This window comes from Perissodus microlepis, chromosome 3 (assembly GCF_051167445.1).
Source record: "Perissodus microlepis isolate ML-2025 ecotype Zambia chromosome 3, ASM5116744v1, whole genome shotgun sequence".
Taxonomy (NCBI): domain Eukaryota; kingdom Metazoa; phylum Chordata; class Actinopteri; order Cichliformes; family Cichlidae; genus Perissodus; species Perissodus microlepis.
Genome location: NC_140463.1, coordinates 10586238 through 10604836, shown reverse-complemented (window position 1 = coordinate 10604836; position 18599 = coordinate 10586238). Strand labels below are relative to the sequence as shown.

At 40.2% G+C, this 18599-nt stretch overlaps 1 protein-coding gene and 1 long non-coding RNA gene across 2 annotated transcripts; both read left to right on the top strand.

Moving 5' to 3' along the window:
- Nucleotides 1-241: 241 nt before the first annotated feature.
- LOC146389853 (uncharacterized) lies at nt 242-1532 on the top strand. The gene is made up of 3 exons (XR_014798565.1): nt 242-830; nt 917-1114; nt 1308-1532. It is a non-coding gene; the product is annotated as an uncharacterized LOC146389853 (long non-coding RNA).
- A 10791-nt stretch (nt 1533-12323) lies between these two features.
- LOC146389852 (uncharacterized) lies at nt 12324-17883 on the top strand. Its single transcript, XM_084913786.1, has 3 exons — nt 12324-12923; nt 16773-17102; nt 17341-17883. Exons 1-3 carry the CDS (start codon nt 12851-12853, stop codon nt 17595-17597), a joined length of 660 nt encoding a protein of 219 aa, XP_084769912.1. The 5' UTR covers nt 12324-12850; the 3' UTR covers nt 17598-17883.
- The last annotated feature ends 716 nt before the right edge of the window (nt 17884-18599 follow it).

The following is an 18599-nucleotide window of genomic DNA, read 5'->3' as shown; positions in this document are numbered from 1 at the left end:
GTGGAGTTGTTCTTTATGTTCACCTCAAATCAACCTGAGTGTCATTTCTCTTTAGTTCTGATCTCACTGCTGAGCTGCACAACAAACCAAGGTCAGTAACCTTCTTCTGTCACAGTTTAACCCTGATAAATGCTCACTGATATGACCTGATTGGGTTCGTGTTTCACAATGAATCTATTAGTATAACATACAGTAGATCTATTATATTACATGTATTTCTCATTGTAACCCTCACAGCTCGTCTGACTGTGAGTCCCAGCAGCTCTGCAGTTCTTTAAAGGTAACTTTGTGTCTCTGAGCTGTGAGGAGGACGACAGCTCTGCTGGATGGACTCTGAGGAGAAACACAAGCAAACAACAGAGGACTCAGTGTGGAACAGATGGGTGGGGAGAAGTAAATGTTTCTACGTGTAAGATCAGTATAACAGCACCTCATGACAGTGGAGTTTACTGGTGTGAGTCCAGAGAGGGTCCCATCAGTAACATGGTTAACCTGACAGTCACTGGTAAGCTGAGTGTGTGGAGTTAGTGTTGATGAAGCTGTGTGTAAATGGATGAAATGCTGTAGTTTGTCTCTGTGTTGAGGTGGATCAGTGATCCTGCAGAGTCCTGTCCTCCCTGTGATGGAGGGAGATGACGTCACTCTGCTCTGTAAAACAAAGACCACTCCCTCCAACCTCCCAGCTGCTTTCTATAAAGATGGTGTCTTCATTGGCTGTGAGTCTACAGGTCACATGACCATCCAGCATGTTTCCAGGTCTGATGAAGGCCTCTACAAGTGTGACATCAGCGGTCATGGAGAGTCTCCATCCAGCTGGATCACTGTCACAGGTGACACACTCACCTGTCTGTGTTTCTGCAGGTTTCAACATTCACAATGTGACGACAACTTAATGACTGTGTTTGATTTATTTTAGACAAACACACCACCACACCTCCATCTATATCAACACCTCCACCTGCATCCACACCTCCACCTACATCAACACCTCCATCTACATCCACCTCTCCTCCTGTTCTCCCTGTGATGTCATGTGTTGGATCAGTCTATGTTGTGGTTCTACTGGTGTTACTGGTTCTGCTGGTGAGACGATGTGTTCACAGGAAACCTGAAGGTGAGACTCAGACTTTTCAATTATACGTGGTTATGTAAATCCATGTGTTATACTATTTATGTTTATTATTGATTTTTAAAATTTTAATTTCACATTAAAAATGTAAAACTGTTTATTTTTTGTTTTTATTTGGACTCTTCACTGTAAAATGTTGTGATTGTAAATATTTTCTTAATTTTAATAATTTCACTAGATCAAGATGAAGCTGTGGAAAATGGCATCACAGATGACATCTTGTACAGTGATGTCAAAATATCAACTCATCAACATCCAAAAAAACAAAACAATGGTAATTTGAGGTCCTTTGTTGGTTATTTATTTGTGTTTATTCAGCTCCAATTTTATAAAATACTTTTAAGTTCTGATTATATTCATAGAGATTTTATGTCTCATGAAAAGATTTCTATGAGGATATTATGAAGCAGGTGAAGAAAGTACAACTGTGAATTGTAATAGAAAAATAAACATTCTATTAAATTGATACTAAAGTTTAACTCTGTAGTAATTTCGCCAGAGTTCATCTTTGTATGTCACGGCTTTAACAACACTTTTTTTCCCTTTTGTTTTGTTTCCTCTCTCCAAATTTAATAACTCAGTCATTTTAAGTCTGTAAAATTTCACTCTGTGCTCATTGAGCATTGTTCTTTGCACACTGCCCTCTGTGTTTGTTGTCTGTGGTTAACACAAGCTAACACCTCTGCAGTCGTACAGTTTCCTGTTTATGATCGTTTTTAAAGTCACCTGCAGGTGTTTCTCTATCAGGCATTAGAAAGAAATAATTCATACTCACATTAAGTAAACTTACTATAGTTTATATATATATATATATATATCTTTAATGTGTCCACAGTCACACCACCTCCTTCCCTTCCTCTTACCACTCTCACCTGTCCTATCTGCCCTTTGGAGCTGGAAGCCAGAGTGACGAGTGAGTCTGTAAAATTCATCCAATCACGTCTCTGTGAAGCACATGAGGCTACACTGACAGTGATCCCCCTGCAGCAGAGAGCACCATCAGCTCTACCACCTTGTTTGAGACAGATCTAACATTTCCCATAATAACAGACGGTGATCACTGAGTGATGAAACATTTCTCCTACTGATCATTTTACTTTTTTTTGCAGATGAACAGTTTCTGTGATATTCTTATTAAGGTAAATATTTTATTAATGTGGCAAGAGCACTATGTATATTTCACTGAATTAGATATTATAAGGGTGGAGAAAGTCTTTTAACCAGTGCGGGTCTGGATGCCCCAGTGAGTCATGAAGGTACTACAGGTGGGCCACAGTAAAAACTGAAATTCAGATTGGTCACAGCCAAGTGTGTTAAATTACACATTCATCTGAATGTATTTATTTATATAAAAAGTGAATTAAAAATAAAAGGTGGTGATATCACTGACTACTCTGACCTATATTTACTGCTCTGTAAGAACAGATCTTTATTGTCACTGTTACAAAAACAATGAAACACATTGAAGTTTGTGTGACAGTGGCAGGTGGGTCACACATTGACTTTAACACTGCGTTTGATTAATTAGATTGAGGATTTAGCTTTGAGTGGAGTATGTGGGATTTTCTGTTTTTTGAGTGGGAGGAACACCACTCTTGTTTTTTGGGAATTGGTGACTTAAAATATTTTCAGTTTTAGTAATTGGACTTTATGTCAAATAAAGAATAATTCAGCAAATGTTTACACAGTTACTTACAGATTATTATGTAGGTGCAGCTGTCTGCTCAGCTTTGCACTTTTTGATGGACTCAAAGAGATCTGAAGTTTTCTTCTGCCCTTTACAAGAAATCTCACACGTAGGAAATCAAAGCTCTTTGTTTGTTTTAAGTAATTAGAACGTATAAAAGCTCAAATGTTTTATGGTTATGTAATTGTTCATTTTAAAAAAAATACAGATGTGCTAAAATCCCCTGAAACACTGTTTCTGTTTTATTTCCAGTCACTAATTCCAAAGTGTTTACTGTTAATCTGACAACAGCTTCTTTTTTCTGTTCTCCCACTTCAGCACAGAGAAAGCAAGTGAATATTCACAGGTACACACAATAACAAGAATCTTTGACATCACTTCACAAACAGAGAGATGATGACAAAACAACAGAAACACTTTTAAAAATAGTTCCATGTTTAGCTAAAGCTTGTTTTACAGATGATAAATGTACTTAAACTGTACACACTAGCAGGAAATGAATGAGTCCATCTGTACCAATAATACTCACTGAACCAGTTTGACCAGGATACTGAGGAACACACAAACACATACATGCAAACACACACATACTCAGTGCTGCTGATGATCGGACAATTGTAATCAGTAAATTATTGATTTATTGATTGATCAGATCATTCTGAGGTGACGACTTCATGAAGAGTTTTCACGTCTTTCTGAGACTCACTTCTCCACAAACTCAAAGCTGACTTTAAAGATTCCTCCAGATGTTTTCAGAGTAAACACTATCAGATCCATGTGTTATTGTTTTATTTTTTTCAGGAAATGTAGGCAAGAATAGATCTTTGCTGTAACTTGTTTTGAGCAGCCACATATCCCACTTAGTCAGCATTCAGTTTACTGAGAAAGCACAAACCACTACTTGTTTCTGTTCTCGTATTCACAGACGTTCACAGACTTGGCAAAGTTTTGTCTGTAGACACTGACAGCTGGAGTGGGCAGTGTAAAACTGATTCATTTTGATTTTAAATTAATTGTAACTTTTTTTCTGATTTAAATTTGTTTTTCAACCCTGAAGATGTTTCCTGACATGATTGTGGTTATGAGCCGATGACGTTATGCTGAGAAAAACTACCAGATGGAGACAAGAACAGAATAAAGTAAGTGGCTTTGATCACAGTCAGTGTGTTTAAGATTTTTACTAATAATGTTTTTGTTTGTTTTCTTACATTTATGAACAATTTTTTCTGCATCTATTGCTGTTGTTACCTTCACCAAGGAGGTTATGTGTTTAGTAGCACTAGCATGTCTGTCATTCTGTCTGTCAAAGTTCAATAAAACGTAAACGTTTGTTTGTATTGACGTGTACCAGCTTGTAGGGAATAATATCTGGGATTCTATATATATTTGGACCTCTGACCTTTTCTTTAAGGTCAAATGAGGACAATTTTTTCCTAAAAATTATTTTATCTTTAAAACTTTGAATAAATTGTTTACATTCATATTTATCAAATTATCCTGGCTCATAGGATTATAAGATAACATTAGTTCGACATATGCTGTAATATAATATTATATATAATATGCTTAAGTTGTTCATCTCCAGTTATCAATACCTATTATCCATTTCTTTCTCCTAAATACTGTTCGTCTAATCAAAGTAAACATCTGTCATGCTGCTCTTATCTGATTCTTGTTGCACTACAAATTTCTGTACATTTAACCAGAACAAAGAAAACTAAAGGAATATATGAAAAATACAATGCTATTCCCATAAAAGTAAATACTGCCCAGACAGAAAACTTAATTCGCATATGAGGTTTTTGAGTTGTGTGTGTACAATTAAAAATAAATAGTGTATATTTTATGTGAGCCTAAGCATGTTAACATGGGGTTTTATTGTTATTCATTAGAACAAGTTGATGTAAAGTCCAGTGGGAAGTTGTCTCCACATCTACCTGTGTCAGTGAAATAAGTTCACTTCCTGTTATGGTCACACCTTAGTTTGCATTTTTAAAATTTGTTAATCAAATCTCTGAGTGTACAGTGGTTTCTCTGTGGCAAGATCTCAGATCTGGGTGTGTCTGTTTAAAACAGCAGTTCACTGGTCAGTTCAGTCAGTTTGGTACAGAGGAAACTTGTTACAGATCATCTTTACAGTTTTAGTTGGAAACATTTACTTTTGTAAACCAGATCTCTCCATTAGAGATGGGGTGAGGAGTTGAGTCATCCGGGAGAGGCTCAGAATAGAGATGCTGCTCCTCCACATCAAAAGGAGCCAGATGAGGTGGTTTGGGCATCTGACTAGGATTCCTCTTGGACACGTCCTGGGTGAGATGTTCTTTGGATATCTCACTGGAATGAGGCCACGCAGCAGACCCAGGACACGCTGGAGAGATTATATCTTTTGTCAGCAGGGAGAGGGAGGACAGGCTTCTCTGCTTAGGCTGCTGCCCCTAGGTCCCATATAAACAGAAGAAAATGGATGGATTGATTCATGTAAATCCTATTTTTTCCATCCTGATGATCAGAAGAGTGTTGGAGGGCTTCAGAGATCCTTCAGAACAACAGTAAGTGTTTAAAATGACATCTTTCAGTTTTTTAGATAATCTGAAAGGTTGACTGAAGTCTGTGAGCTTCAGTAGATTAACAGATTGTTAATGTTAACCCATCTGGACCAGGATTAAAGCTTCACTTTACTGGTTACAGATGAATGTCATGCGGAGTTAGTGTGAAGCATGTTATTTACTGTTGACTGAAAAAACCACATCATATTAAATGGATTCAATATGTTTTATCATCTGAAGAACCAAAAACTGTCACTCTGACACAGTATAAAGAGGAAGATCATGTCAATCTGATTACAGTCATGTGATTTAGGAGAAGTGCTTGCAGGAGTCACATAATCTGTCTGCCTCTCTTTCTTCCTGGACTATTTGCTGCTTCTCATGTTTTACATGTAGTTGGTTGTCCTGCTTGTGTTTCCTCACTAAATGTCCTCTGTGGTAATATATATATTTAACTCCATAGTGTATAGTACACAAACATCTTTTCAATTTGAGAATATTTTTAATAGTTCAGCTAGAATAATTCAACGTAGTGTTTCAGTCCAACCTCACGGTAGCAGTGTTACCTCAATATAATACATTTCAAGAAGTTTAACTTTTGAAAAAAATAAGTATAGATTTCTTATGCTTATCTTATAAAGTATAAGCTACACATATTTGTATTTAAGCACTGGTTCAAAGTAAAATTTATGAAACAGCAGCCACTGACACTATAACAGTTTCATTTCTAGTGTTAACGCACTGCCAGCAAAAAGACAGGAAGTTAACATTTAATGATTCCTCTTGGTCACACTTTACTCCACTTCTCTTCTGCTCAGTTTCATCACATTTGTGCTTTCTTTCTTTCTGTCACTGCACATGAGGAGAAAACATAAACAGCAAAAATAAATGAAATAATAAATGAAACTATAGAATTAAACAATCTTTGTTTTTTTCTCTTCAGATGAATTTAAAAAAATAAGTAAAGATTGAAAATTAAATAACTTTCTTATAAACTCACATAAAAACAAACCCTCAAGAGAAAAAAAAACCCAAAGTACATTAAATTTAAAATTTTACTGTTTGGATCTATTAGTCGGTCAGTCTAGTCAGTCTAAGATAACAAGAGCTATGTTAGCTCTAATAACAAACATTGAACAGACAGATGAACCAACATTGAAGAAAAAAAAGAAGAAGAAGCTCCATGTTGTAGTAGCCCTTAATTTTAGAGTTGATCAAACTTCACAAAAAGCAGGAAATCTCATTCACACTGTTTTGTCACTGCTGAACCAGTTTAATAGGGATAATGCAAAAATACAGCAATACCACAATGCAAACACACACACACACACCCTTTTCCACTCAGACAAAGCTGCTGAGGATTCAGTGATTAATTAGATCATTAAGTTACTAGTTTCAATTTTTTATATTATTTTGAAGTGAGGACCAATAAACACATTTTGTCACTTAATTAAGTGTAGTTCTTTAAAACAAAGGGAGCTGAGGAATCCCAAAGCAATTAATTTACAATGAGAAACTACTTCAGGTTGCACTACCCCAATAACACACTAGGGGGAGCTCTTTGATCAACATTTACAGACACACTGACAAAGTGCTTCAAAGAAGGTCAACGAATCTGCACATTACTTCAGTGGTGTAACAGCTCCACCACAAAAACAACTTTAGGTCAAAACAACACAGTAAAATTGGCAAGATCAACCTAAAAGAGCAACAAAACCATAACATGTACAATAAACACACTTTCCTTAGAATCAAAACGAAAAAACAGTTTTCTTCCCACCTAGGTGGTTAGCTGTGCCAAGCAACCCACTTGTCCACAACAAAGTCATTTCAGCCTCAGAGATCTTGAAAGTTGTGCTCAGAGTCTGGAGTTGGAGCCAGAGCCCTGACTCCCCCTCAGATGGCATCGAGGGCTGGTAGGGTGCAAGATGATCAGAGCTCATCCACCCTATTCCAATTGACCATCTGCACTCTGTAAACCATGCCTGACAGTCTGCACAGTGCATTGTTCAACCCACTGACTCATCAGTTTGGGAGAAAGGCCATTCTTGTTCTCTGGGTAGTAGACTCACACCTGCTGTCTCGATGCATGGCCTTTTCTCCTGCAGCGTGTATCATAACTCAATTCAGCCAGGAGCCTTGATCAAAGACGGCCTGTCTGTCATCTCGTGTAACTCCCATAACTAATCTCAGAGATTATGGAGGTAGTCCAATCTGGGTTCACTGGACAACTCTGTCTCAGGGAGAAGCCCGAATACCAGGTCTATTGGGCTACAGAGGTCATATCCAAACTTTCCAAACAGTGCACTCAGGCACTTATTCCATTAGTACCGACTCAGATTGGCTCGACACGACCCGATGTGGTATGACTTACCGCCACTCGATGGTGGCACTTGATTTTTCCAGCAAAATCGAGTGCCACCATCTTATAGCAACATGGCCAAAATTCTACCACATCACTTGAATGCAACACAAATGGCACAAGAAAGGTGGACATTGATGGACATTGTTAAACCTATTACCTGGTCTGTGACTCGGGGAACACAGTGTCGCTTCTGTGCAGCTATTTCCCACCTTGCTCTTCATGGTAACAAGGTCATAGCTTTTCCATTGGTCAGTGGTAAGGGGAATAGGCCAAGTATGCCCACCCAAGTCATTCCACCTGATCCTGTTCCAAGGAGGCATAGGAGCATTGTGACGGTCCCTTCCGGACAGTGCAAGCAGAGAACACAGTCCTCTAAGTCTTGGCAAAACTTTAGCCACTAGAACTTGAACCGAAGTCTTTGTAAAGTCTTGATGACTCTGAAGTGACATGTCCTTACTGAACCATAAACTAGCTGTTCGATCTCTTTCTTTCTCTCTCTCGTCACTGACACTCCCAAAACTTTCACCTCTCCCTAATCTAACAAATGCCACATGTCCGAAGAAGGATCTCTTCTTTCAGAGTGCAGAGACAGATGTGGTATGTATCCCCAGTGTCACTGTTACTTGCCAGAGGTAATGGCACTTCAGGCATTCTTGTGGCATAATGTGGCACTTTCATGACACCTTGTCAGGAAGATTCTGACAGTGGGTTTAGGGAAAAGTTTTACTGTCCCTCATAGTTGCCATAGGTGGGGATGTGCTGCTCTCTGAAACTGCTGTCACCAGGGGTGAGCTGGTTGCCTGTGACCACGGAGAGTGGTGGATTCTCAGCCAATTCTGTCTATCTCCAACCAATAGGTGGGGGTGTGTCAGGTCCCCTGGACGACCTGTTCTTGGCGGTAGGTCTGTACTCTTGTTTATTCAAGTGCCATTAATGGCTTGTCGATAGGTGTTAAGTTCCTCCATTACTCTCAGATCTTCTTCTTTTAAAATGGATTCCAACTCCATATCCCACTGTTGACAACAATGTAGCGAGCTGAGGAGTCACACAGTGTACAATGAAACACTCGAGCTTCAGTTAGTGCTTGTTTCCTCCACAACAACAATTGTAAGTGAAGAAACACAGCAACATTGGTAGAAAAAACTAAAAGAGCTGCATAACCATAAAACATACAGTAAACACGAGTTCCTTAAAATCAAGATAAACAGAATTTAAATTTTAAATTAAACTGAAAATTAAATTGAAAAGTGAATAATCCAGAATAATCCAAAAACAAAATCAAGAAGTCCAGGAAACTCTGAACTGAGGAAGGGTGAACAGAATCCAAAATACTGAAAACCCTGCGAGCCTGAGTATCTCAGGGGGGCATCCAGGAGGCCAGTGATGGAGATTAAGCTACCGAGGTGGCTAGCCAGGAGGCCAACAGTATAGATTGAGAAACTATGAGGGCTGGCCATCTGATTAGCAGCAGAAACAGCTTGTCTACAGACCGGCATTGGTGGTGATGATAGGGTAGCTCAGGAGGCTTAGTCAGAGGCCAGCAAGGAGGCCAATACAATAAGAACTCTGACAGAATGCTTTTGTTGGCCTGGCTGCGGGACCAAAGTGGTCCTTACAACCCTTCAGTGACTTTACTTATATTGATGAAGGAGGCAGACCCCTCCAGAGACTCAACAGGTGACCACCAGTGAAGGCAGAGAGCCATGGACACAGGCGGCATGGAAATATGGTCGCTAAGATGTAGCTGTGGGCAATGATGTCACAGATCGAGCATTTCTGTATAAAACAGCTGTCAAGTAAATATATGCTAGTTTGGTCTGGACATCTTTCAGAATTTTGGACACAGGTATCCCAAATAAAGCCCTGATCAAAAGTTTAAGACCACTTGAAAACTGGCAAAAAAAAATCATATTTTGCAAGGATGGATCTTAACAAGGTTCCAATGAGAGCTTCAACATGCAAAAAGAAGAAATGGCAGTGAGCATGCAATTTATTGAAACACTTAAACTGAAACAGGCTGTTTTACAGCTGATCAAAAGTTTAGGACCACACCTCCAAAATAATCTAGAAAGTTTAATGGCAGCTTTCTCGCAAAAAATTGCCCAAATTCATACAACAAATGTGGGGGAGAGAGAGACAATTAGGTTGTACTAAAAAAAAAAAAAAAACTACCAAAAAGACAAAACCTAGCTGAGCTCGTATCTAGAAAACAAAAAAGGAAGACCCTAATCCTCAACATCCTTGAAAGGAAAACAAGTGGATTGTGGTCTGTAAAGACCTTTATGGGTTCCACACTTAATCCAAAATAAACCTCAAAATGTTGCAGAGCCAACATAACGGCAAGAGTCTCTTGTTCGATTGTAGAATACCTTCTCTGTGGATGAGTGAACTTCTTTGAGAAGTAGCACACAGGGTGATCAAGTCCATCCTGATCTTCCAGTAGGACAGCACCTACCCCAACCGTGCAGTCTGTGTACCTCAGGGAATGGCAAACAAAAGGATAGGCAAAGAAAACATACAGCCTGCAGACACGTAACAAATCCCAAAAGGTTGTCAATTTTATTTAGATCAAGGCAGGATGCTCTAAAAGAGTGATTTTATTCACCTGGAAGAAATCCCTTGTCCTGCGGGCATTGTGTACTGTAGCGTTGTCCTGTTAAAAAAAACAAACCAGTCGTTACAACACAGACGAGGGCCCTCAGTCATGAGAGATGCTCTCTGAAACATCTGGACATAGCCAGCAGCCGTTTGACGCCTCGCACCTCCTGAAGCTTCATTGTTCCACTGAAGGAAAAAGGACCCCAGACCATTATGGTTCCTCTTCCATTGTGGCAGGTACTGTCATGCCAGTAACTTTGGAAACCATCAGAACCATCAAGGTTACATTTTTTCTCATGAGAGAATAAAACTCTCGTCCACTTTTCAGTGTTCCATGTTTGGTGCTCTCTTGCTAAAACCAAACGGTCAGTTCTGTGGTGTTCAATGAGACGAGGCCTTTGAAGATGTTTTGGTTTTGAAGCTCTTCAGTCGCAGAAGCTGCCTGATGGTTATGGGGCTGCAGTCGGCACCAGTAACGGACTTCATTTGGGTTTAGGATTGTCCAGTGTCTTGACAGACAGCCAACTGGATCCTCCGGCTCAGTGCTGGTGAATTTTTTTTTTTTTTTTTTGGGGGGGGGGTCTTCCACTTGACTTTTTTGTTCCATAACCCTCAGGATCAATTAAGAAATTCCAAATGACTTACTTACTGCGTCCCACCTCATTAGTGATGGCACGCTGTGAGATCTTGAGATCACTTTGGTGGTCTCAGGATCTCATCTCTGCTTTTCGCAGATGATGTGATCCTGCTGGCTTCGTCAGGTGATGGCCTCCAGCTCGCCTTGAAACAGTTCGCAGCTGAGTGTGACGCGGTGGGAATGAGAATCAGCACCTCCAAATCTGAGGCAATGGTCCTCAGCCGGAAAAGGGTGGAGTGCCCACTCCAGGTCAGGGACGAGACCATGCCCCAAGTGGAGGTGCCCCAAGTATCTTGGGGTCTTGTTCACGAGGGATGGGAGAAGGGAGCGGGAGATCGACAGACGGATTGGTGCAGTGGCTGCAGTGATGCGGACGCTGTACCGGTCTGTTGTGGTGAAGAGAGCTGAGTGTAAAAGTGAAGCTCTCAATTTAAATGGCCTGTATTTACCTGTCGATCTACGTCCCTACCCTCACCTATGGCCACGAGCTGTGGGTAGTGACTGAAAGAACAAGATCACGAATACAAGCGGCAGAAATGGGTTTCCTCCGAAGGGTGGCTGGCCTCTCCCTTAGAGATAGGGTGAGAAGTTCGGCCATTCGCGAGGGGCTCAGAGTAGAGCCGCTGCTCCTCCGCATCGAAAGGAGCCAGCTGAGGTGAGCGCCTCCTGGGAGAGGTTTTCCGGGCATGACCCACCAGGAGGAGGACCCGGGGCAGACCCAGGACACGCTAGAGAGATTATATCTCTCGGCTGGCCTGGGAACGCCTTGGTGTTCCCCCGGATAAGCTGGAGGAGGTGGCTGGGGAGAGGGAGGTCTGGGCTTCTCTGCTTGGGCTGCTGCCCCCGCAACCTGGCCCCGGATAAGCGGAAGAAAATGGATGGATGGATGGACATTATAAATAACATTTAGAATATTGGGAAGGGATTCATAATGGTGTTCTTTATAATTTCACAATATAGTGAAGTAAGATAGAAACAAGGTTAAGATAAAAATAAAAATAATTACTAAAATTTTGACATTTTACAAAGAACAAATTGCATCGTAAATAAACAGTACAGATTTTATCTAAGAAATTGAGTTATTTTCACAGTTTCATGGTTGATGGAGTCTTTAAAAGTTTTGTTCACATTTAGTGGAATCTAATGCTTTAGAAAATAAAGACAGTTTTGTAAAGCAATTCACATTTGTGTACATTTCTTGATAGTGTTACAGAAGAAACGCCCCAAAGCTAAACCTATCAAGTGCAGAATGTTGTTTTTTTTTTTTGATGGAATCAAAAGTTTTGTAGAAATCTGAACAAATCAAAAGAGAAGTAAATAATCAATAAGGTCTAATACTATTCTTATATGATCAGAGATATACCAATTCCTCTGTTTGTGTCTCATCAGTTACGAAAGCTAAAGCTACCTTAATTGTATGAGCAAATATTTGGGTAGAAACTTTCTAGTCCTTATTAAGAAGTTAGACAGGACGCCAATCAGGAAAGTGTTTGAGGGCTTCATTTTGATATATTTACATTGTTGTACAGTGGAACAATGTTAAAGTCCTTTGGTCTCTAGCATGGAGCTGATTGTTTATGGATGAGAGCGGTTACGGAGATCATTCAAAAAACACTCAGAGCTGTTTTAGTTTTCACCTCTTTTCTTATGACTCACTCTTTGATCAGCGAACCTGACGTCACTTAAATGCGACTACCTTAAGAGAACGCAAGTGTGAAGTTGAAACGATCGGCTGAAGCTGGGATATTCTTTGTCTTGCTTAAACTTTAAATTTAATCCCCTGTAGTTACTTTTTAAAAGTCATAGTCTGTTATTCAGGGGAAATACCATCAGACTAGCACATTTAGAAAAAACTTGTTTTCCGATCATCAGAAAGAAGAACACGGAAATGTTTGCTGATGTAACTGCGTCAGTCTGCTCCACTTTGCTGTTTTTTGGCATCTTCGTGTTTGTGTCGGCAGGTGAGGTTAATAAACCAAAAAATTCCCCTCTGAGATAAAACGGGAAAAATGGTATCTTTGTCGTTTACGTGGTGCCAATACTTCACAAATAATTTGTTTCATGTCGATTCCATTTGTTTGTGTCCGTGAATGCATCACGAGGCTGGGTGGGGTCTGTATTGTTTTATCGTAGAGTTAGCATGTTTGCTATCTGTACCACTGTGCGGACTGTCCTTCTGACTAAAGTGAGATCTGTGGTTGAAATAGTGGCAGTGTAAAAATTGTTTGTGGTCTGTCAGCCAGCCGGGGAGCAAAGCGAAGTGCTAACATACAAAAAGCTCCCGAGTGTTAAAAACAAAGACAAGTGTCACTACAGTCACTGTCTGTCGTTTTCGTGCTTTAGTTTTTGATCTTTGACGTATTTTAGCTTCTCTTGTTCTCGATGAACTCCGGTATCACTTCCTGCAATTTTTCGGTCCACTTGCACCTTCCAGTTCCTGCTCTTTTTTTCACCTGCCAACCAATGAACATTCAGAAACGGCCTACGTCATCTGGCTTCCAATGCCGTACAGTCAGGAGCTTGTAGAACCGCACCTGAGTACATCTGGGGTGGGTGACCCTCCTCAACCAAAAAGTGGATGGACAGATTTGTGGGACAATAAAACCGGCTTAGTGTGTGAAGACTTGTTGGAACACTGCAGGATAGAACCGACCTAAATCCTCTGTCAAAATGACTGCAGGAATTTGGCTCACATATGATGAAGCATTTATCATCTCCATCATACTTGTTAGATGAGAGAGGGCAAGGAGGTGCTGGGTAGGACTGCTGTACATGTGATGGTGCAGGAGAATGAACAGGTGGATATGACAGTGAGACTGTCAACATCTGAAGAGTTCACTGTAAGTCTTGGCCTCTTGGCTTTTGACTTCGTGTCCTTATCAGCGATTATGAAGCGATATTGTTTGAGTGACGACACTTATCCACATACATCCTATAGATTGGCATCTTGTGGCATCATAGCAGTAGCCGGAGGCTGCGGTGAAGCAGGAGGAACAGGCTGCACTAATAAAAGATGAGTGAAGACCACAGGAATTGTAGATGCAGAGGGCTGTAAAGGCACAGCTTTAGGTGCAGTTAATATAGTTGATACAGAAGAGTCCGCCTGTTCTTGTTGTGCTGCATGCAAAGCCTGAGGATAAGATGTAGGTGAATCCCTTGTAGCTGTTGTTGGACTGGGAACCAGAACAAGGTAACTGCACGCTAGTTGAGGGAGACTACTGTAATGTGGCTAAAATGCAGCTTTGTGGCATGAAGGGTAGGACAGGTGAGCACTCTGTGGACATGAAATTAATTTGACCATTTAGTCCATTTCCACTTAAATTAGATCAGCCTTCAAGCTCTTTCATCTTCTGGTTTCTTGTCTACCAACATGCATCCAGCCACTCCCATCTATCATCTGGACTACAGGATATCTAGAGGTTTTCCCCAGGCTTTAGGTGTCACTGCATTAATTAGTCTCAGTGGAGATGTTTGCCTTATTGTGCTGATTACAGGACAATGACGAGGGAGGTTAGGCGAGTTTAATGTCCACACGTACACGGATATTTTTGAAAACGCAGATTTTTCCATGTGTTTGCACCTTTCGTCCACACGTAAACGGTGTTTTCGATCAGTGAAAACAGAGATTGTTAGAAACTCCTGCCAGGGTGGAGATTTTCAAAAACTCAGTTTTTGAAAATCTCCACCCTGGCACTAGCCTGGATAGATTTGAAAAAGGCGTTTTTGTCGGAAAACGTCCACACTAGCGTTTTCAGTCATTTTCACAGAGTGTGCGTCCACATTGAAACGGCCAAAAATGCCTACATTCCAGTACTGCGCATGCGTGTCGTTTGTTTACTTTCCGGCTCTTTGAAACGTCACGGCAAAATGTTGATGAAAAGCAAAAAAAGAGTTTTTTAAATGGACTAACAATGAAGTGGAGTTGTTGCTACGAGTAACACAAAATTGCAAAAGCGAGTGAGAATTAAAGAATTTGAAGAAAAGCTATCTCGCGCATGTACAAACTGATATTAATCTTTAATAGGGCTGTCAAAATTGAGAGCAAACAAAACAACTGCTGTATAATGCCCTCCGCTATCTTTAATTGGTCATGTGACTGCATCATATGACTAATGTTATAGAAAGTCTCAGTTTTTACTGTCCACACTGTGAAGTGAAAGCACAGCTTTCAAATGTATGCATTTTCGAGAGGTTTCTAAAATGCTGCGTTTTACATCAGCGAAAAAACGCCGTCTCAGTGTGGATGGGAGGCCAAAACAGAGAGAAAGCGATGCATTTTCAAACGAAAACCCATCGACGTAGCCTAAGTCCTCCAGGTGTCTGGAGATGTGTTACATCATAAATCTCTTTGGGTGTAGTCATAGCACAGTTTGTCTACCTCCGGCTTTAAGGACCACTTCTGAAAACTGCATTGAAACGCTGGTGTTTACACGACTTCTGCTGTTATAAATAATGAGCTCTTTGGTTATTGTAAAAAGTGGTACAAACAGCACTGTTTTAACCCTCTGAGGGTTAAAGCCTTCTACTGAAGGTTAGTAGTAGAGCAGGGCGATATGACCAAAAATATTTATCACGATATACATTTGAAAATTTGCGATAACGATATAACTGATGATATAATTGACACTAGACAAAATGCTTTACAACTCCACAACTTTATTAGTGCAAAAAACCCCATCAATGTATTTTCACTTAAACAAGCAGCTGTTTTTTTATGTGCATTAAAGTTATATAAAAATGTAACAGTGCAAATCCCTTGCTGACAGTTTAACCAAAAGGCATTTCCAGTGGAAATTGGCCGACATATCCTCAGCATAACCATGTATAATATCCACAAAACTTAAAAAGAGGTTATACAAACACAATACGGTAATATTATGTTGAAGCACAGTACGTATCACTCCGCGAGGCTCCTGCCTACGATAGCCGTAATGCTCCGACAACCCATCAAGCGGTGCGGGTTCATAGCTTAGCAAAGTCGTACTAAAACATTTGACAGATTTTCGAGCACCGCGTACCACATAAAATCGTTTCGAGGTCAGTAAACACAACCAGAATTCATACATGAGGCACACGGGATTATAAGGGGCACTGCTGATTTTCAGAAAAATCAAAGGATTGATTTTAAGTGTGCCGCATTTTCCAAACAACACGGTAATAACGACGGCCCGCTAGCATGCGCTACCAAAAAAAGCTTAACGAGTTCCACACCACTGAAGTTGCAGCATTTTTACAAACCAATTCTGGTTCATCTGTTTCATTTAACGATCCACTTTCGCTCTTCTCATTCTGCGTCGCCGCCATGTGCGTATGTAAACAAAGACACTGCGCATGCGCGTTTTACCCATATTCTATCTTGATATTTCATTTTCCTATCGTTGCCCAAAATTACACCGGTATTACCGTGAACGGTATGATATGGCCCAGCCCTAGTTAGTAGTGCTACTAAATCTAACCCTGTGCTATGGAAATAGGAGATTCTGGCTTTTGGGGAAAAAAATGCTCCCAACTATAAAAAGGAGAGAAAAAACAGAAAAGACACTTTGGCTTCAGCAGGAATAGAATTAAAGTTAGATCTGTCGAGGGTGGGTGTGCAGTGGCACTAAATGTGCTTGCAGCATTTTTCGCTTTAATGATAGCTGGAACAAACAGTTTTTTCCTCTTAGATTTCACTTAATGTAGCTCAGCAGCACCTTTATCTTCTCCTCATCCTGTCAATGATAACAGCTCTCATTTTGTTCAGTATCACTGAACACAGTGTGAACAATGTGTAATATAACCTCTCTGCTCTGTGTTGTTTCCTCTTTCAGAACAGAAAAACATCACAGCTGAGTCTGGACAGGACGTCACTCTGACATGTCGAGCTCCAAACAACAACAACATAGGTGTGGAGTGGAACAGAGCTGACCTGAGAGATGAATATATACTTTCGTACAGAGACAAGCAGTTTGATCCTGATGGTCAGCATCCATCTTTTATGAACCGGGTGGATCTGCAGGACAGACAGATGAAGAATGGAGACGTGTCTTTGATTTTGAAGAATGTGACAATTAATGATGCTGGAACATATGAGTGCCGTGTCTTCAGTGGAGAGACAAGGTCATGGGAGAGCATCAACACCGTCAGCCTGACTGTTTCAGGTGAGTGAGTAGAGTTGAGTGTGTGTGTGATCAGAGGTGAAGCTGCTTCCTGGTTGTTGATGTTTGTTTCTAAAGATGTTGTTGATGAGACTTTGTAGAAAGCAGCTGGTCTGAGTGATGTGATCAGAGTGCAGTAGATAATGTCTGACAGCAGTTTGAAGAGGAAATGGATTCTGTTCTGTTCTTCACTCATCACCTACCTGACAGCTGACACCTCACACCTGTTTCTCACCTGCAGGTCAGCCAGGAGGAGACACAGAGGATGGAGGGAAGGAGGAAGAAGAGAAGGAGGAACAATCTGTTGGACTGATTGCTGGCCTGAGTGTTCCTGCTCTGCTTCTTGTTGCTGCTGTTGTTGGTTTTTTGATATACAGAAAATGTAAAAAACCAAAACAGAGTCAGCATTCATACCAGCCTCCTGATGAACTGCAGCATGGAAATGGCTCAGCTATTCACACAGAATCAGAGAAGCCTGCATTGCTAAAACAAACATAAGGATAATCTGTGACTGTAGACTAAAACGATAACATCCAAGTAAAAAACCAGAAGAGTGCAAAGAGTTTTTCCAGGATGGACGATGGTTTGATAAATACTTGGGCTGAAATAACAGAGCGGTGAACATCATGCCCGCAATATTTTCACTTTGCCTGAAGTAAATGATTATAAAACCAAGAAGAACACAAGTCAGCTGATCATCTCAGTGTAACCATTACGTTCTTTTTATTTAGATCTTGTTTGTATGTGTTTGTTCATGTTTTCAAGTAAAGAAAAGTTACATATATATTTTAAGATTTTCTATTTTTATTTTACAGAAGGTTTTCAGTTTGACTCAAAGCTCAACTTCCACTGATGTTTAGAAAAAAATAACTGTTTGCTCCCTCAGTATTAATGAATTCAGTGTCTTGTATGTTATGGAATCAGAATCATTGAATCATTAAATGAGTTCTTCAGGTTCAGCAGCTGTTTGTAAGATCAAACGGATTCTCATGTATTGATCAGGTGTTACAGTAACCTTACGTACTATATGATGGGGCTGGGTTTGTTGTTGATGCCCTGGAGCAGATAAACAAATGAAACAGAGGCTGTTCCCTTTAACAGGAAGCAATAAATTGGTGAGTGGAAAGTTGTTTTGATGTGCTCAAACAAATTTAAGCAAATTTAATGATGTTGCTCCTGAACTAAAATGGGATTTTAATGGAGAACAGAGTACAGATTTTTCAGGGATTTTTAAATAATAGCGGTGAGATTGAAGTTGTAATTCTATTTCCAGAAACAAGTTAAAATTCAATTTTGAGAAAAAAGGATGAGATATTTCTGCCGCAGCTGCTATACTCTCTACAAAACTTTATGTAGGTGACTTAGTGAAACAAATTGATCAGTCATCTTGTGATACAACATACATCCTCTTTATAGCACAAGGGTGTAACCATCGATAACCCTTTATCTATCTACTGCCAGCCATTTCATTTTATACAAATCTCCACATGTATCTTTCAA